The following is a 2,420-nucleotide window of genomic DNA, read 5'->3' on the forward strand; positions in this document are numbered from 1 at the left end:
TCTCACATCTCAGTGCCTCATCCCCCAAATACACTGCCTGTCCTTCAGTCCTGAAGTTACAAGCCCGGGCGGGATGGGGACATCTCTCCTGTGACCCCTGGGAGAGCAGAGTCCATGCTATGGAAAAGGATCCACCTGCTGGGATGTTCCTGGGCTCTGATGAAGATGAAAGTTGGGACAAGCGCATCTTCCTTATTTCAGGGGGTAAAGGCACCTCCCCAGGCCCTGGTGTTGTCACATGAACAACTGGCTAACCTTTCTGTGTCATCACAGATTATTTTGGTTTTATTTTTCCTGAAAAATCAGAAATGTTGAATGAAAAATGGATAGTAAAACATGACCAGGAAGGGTTCAAAGCAAGGCTAAAAAGGCCCGAGTTTTTAAAAGACTTTTAATTGTTCAGAACAAAGGCCTGAGCAGCCTGAGGTTTTTGTCCCACTTCCCCATCTGTGTGTGTCACTGTGCGAGCACCACTGTGCCAGACTGAACAGTAATAGTCGGCCTCGTCCTCAGGCTGCAGCCCGGAGATGAGCAGAAGCCCTGCGTTGGCCGAGGCGTCTTTGGATCCAGAGAAGCGGCTGGGGACCCCGGAGCCCTGGTGTTTACTGGAGTCTGAGTAGTAGTACAGGAGATACCGGGGAGGGCTCCCTGGCTTCTGCTGGAACCAGTTAATGTAATAGTTGCCAACATTGAAGCCACTGCTCAGGGTGCAGGTGAGTCTGGCTGATGCTCCCAGAGATGCAGAGAGGGAGGGCGGCTGAGTCACCACAGGCTGGGAGAGGGAATCTGCAAACACAGACAATCATGGGTGATGGGAAAAAGACCTGCTTAAAATTTCTCAGGGCTCTGGACCAGTAGAGTTAAAAGAAATCCATGTGACTTTCCCAGGTCCCCGAGGCCTGTCCTTACCTGTGCACTGAGAGAGGAGCACGAGGAGGACGGGGGTCCAGGCCATGGTGCACGCAGCCCCTGAGCCCACAGTGGGGCTGGGCTGCCCCAGGCCTCCTTTTCTTCTCCACCCTCTGCCAGAGGAGGGGCTGTGCATGCAAATGTGTGTCCATCCAGTGACCGCCCCGCCCCTCCCTGAGCCCTGGAGCTCAGCTCAACCAAGACTGAGGAAGATGGAGGTTGGCTTCACCCCATGGGAGAGCCCTGGGAGGAAGCACCTGCTGACACCACATGACAGTCCTTGCTCAGGGGACTCTGCTAGATGTGGGAGGACACAGCTGATGAGTCCCATCAAGGAGCACAGAGAACAGTCTCAGGCCCAGGCTCCTTTGAGTGAATGGTCCTCACTCAGCAGTTATGTAGAGACCACAGTTCAGTCCCACAGCGCCCCCTCCTGTTGTCAGGACACGCACCTCCCCGTGGCCCAGAGTCCTGAGAGCCCAGCGGCTTTGTGCAATTCACTGTCACTGTCACTGCTTTGTGCAGTTCACGCATCCTTGGTCTGGTCCCTAGATGCTGCCATCCTGATACACTGTGTCGATATTGTAGTTTATTACTCCCAGACTAAGGTCCATGGGACTTGCAAACATGTACATATATAACTATTTAAGGTGTCAGAGCACTTAGAGTACATTCTAGGAGAAACTAAATGACCAAGGTGTGCATCAGGTCTGGGATCAGAGCCGAAGGGACAGCTGATGTTTAGAAAGGCTTGAAGGGGCTCTCCAGGGAAATGGTATAGTACAGAAGTTTCCAGGAAAACACTCAGTGGCATTTTCAAAAGACCATTCAGCAAATATTTCAGTCATGTCATGTGTGAGCTGTTTCATAGAGATTCCATTTGAATTAGTGCTTGGTAAAATAATAATAATAATGATGACCATGAGGATGGTAATAATAATAATAATAATAATAATAATAATAATAATAATAATAATGTCTTGGTCAGGCTTCACCTTTACCTGTGGAATGTGTAACACTATTTAGGAACTGACTTACAGTCTCACACTGTAGATTTCAGGATCTCTACTTCACAGATTTCTTGTCAGGATTTTGTCTTAGGTGTCATACGATTGGCTTACATTTTAAATAAACATTTTCCCTAGCTTTCTCTCTTACACATTGCCTTATTTTACTAAAAAGCTAAATGTGAGATTGTGATGTGTTTGCAGATGGGGTGAATGTGTGAGTCGCATAAAGAAACCATCACGTCCTTTGGGAGCGAGACGACATCTGATGCCAGCTCCCAGGACACAGAAGAGGAAGGTGACGGTGATAGCACCCCCTGTGATCAGGATACTGTGAGGTGGGGCATTTGCATACCCAGATCTCCTGCAGACTTCTTGCTAAGAAGCCTGCCTTTGGAGAAGAGGGTAGAATAGACAGGAGAAACGTAATGAGAGAGGTGGATCCCCACCCTATGAGACCCTGACATCCTCCTGCCAGAGAAGTGAGGGGCCTCAGGGCCTCCC

The 2,420-nt window shown here is 49.5% G+C and overlaps 1 gene segment (V, D, J or C); it reads right to left on the reverse strand.

The window, feature by feature from the left end:
• Positions 1 to 460: 460 nt before the first annotated feature.
• On the reverse strand, positions 461 to 973 carry LOC105311724 (the record flags this gene model as incomplete). The annotated part of the segment is given in 2 exon segments: positions 461 to 786; positions 910 to 973. Coding segments are annotated over 2 exon segments (372 nt in total), but the record flags the coding sequence as incomplete, so codon positions are not given.
• Between the last annotated feature and the right edge of the window lie 1,447 nt (positions 974 to 2,420).

This window comes from Pteropus vampyrus, unplaced genomic scaffold (genome assembly GCF_000151845.1).
Source record: "Pteropus vampyrus isolate Shadow unplaced genomic scaffold, Pvam_2.0 Scaffold1000007168, whole genome shotgun sequence".
In the NCBI taxonomy this organism is placed as follows: Eukaryota; Metazoa; Chordata; class Mammalia; order Chiroptera; family Pteropodidae; genus Pteropus; species Pteropus vampyrus.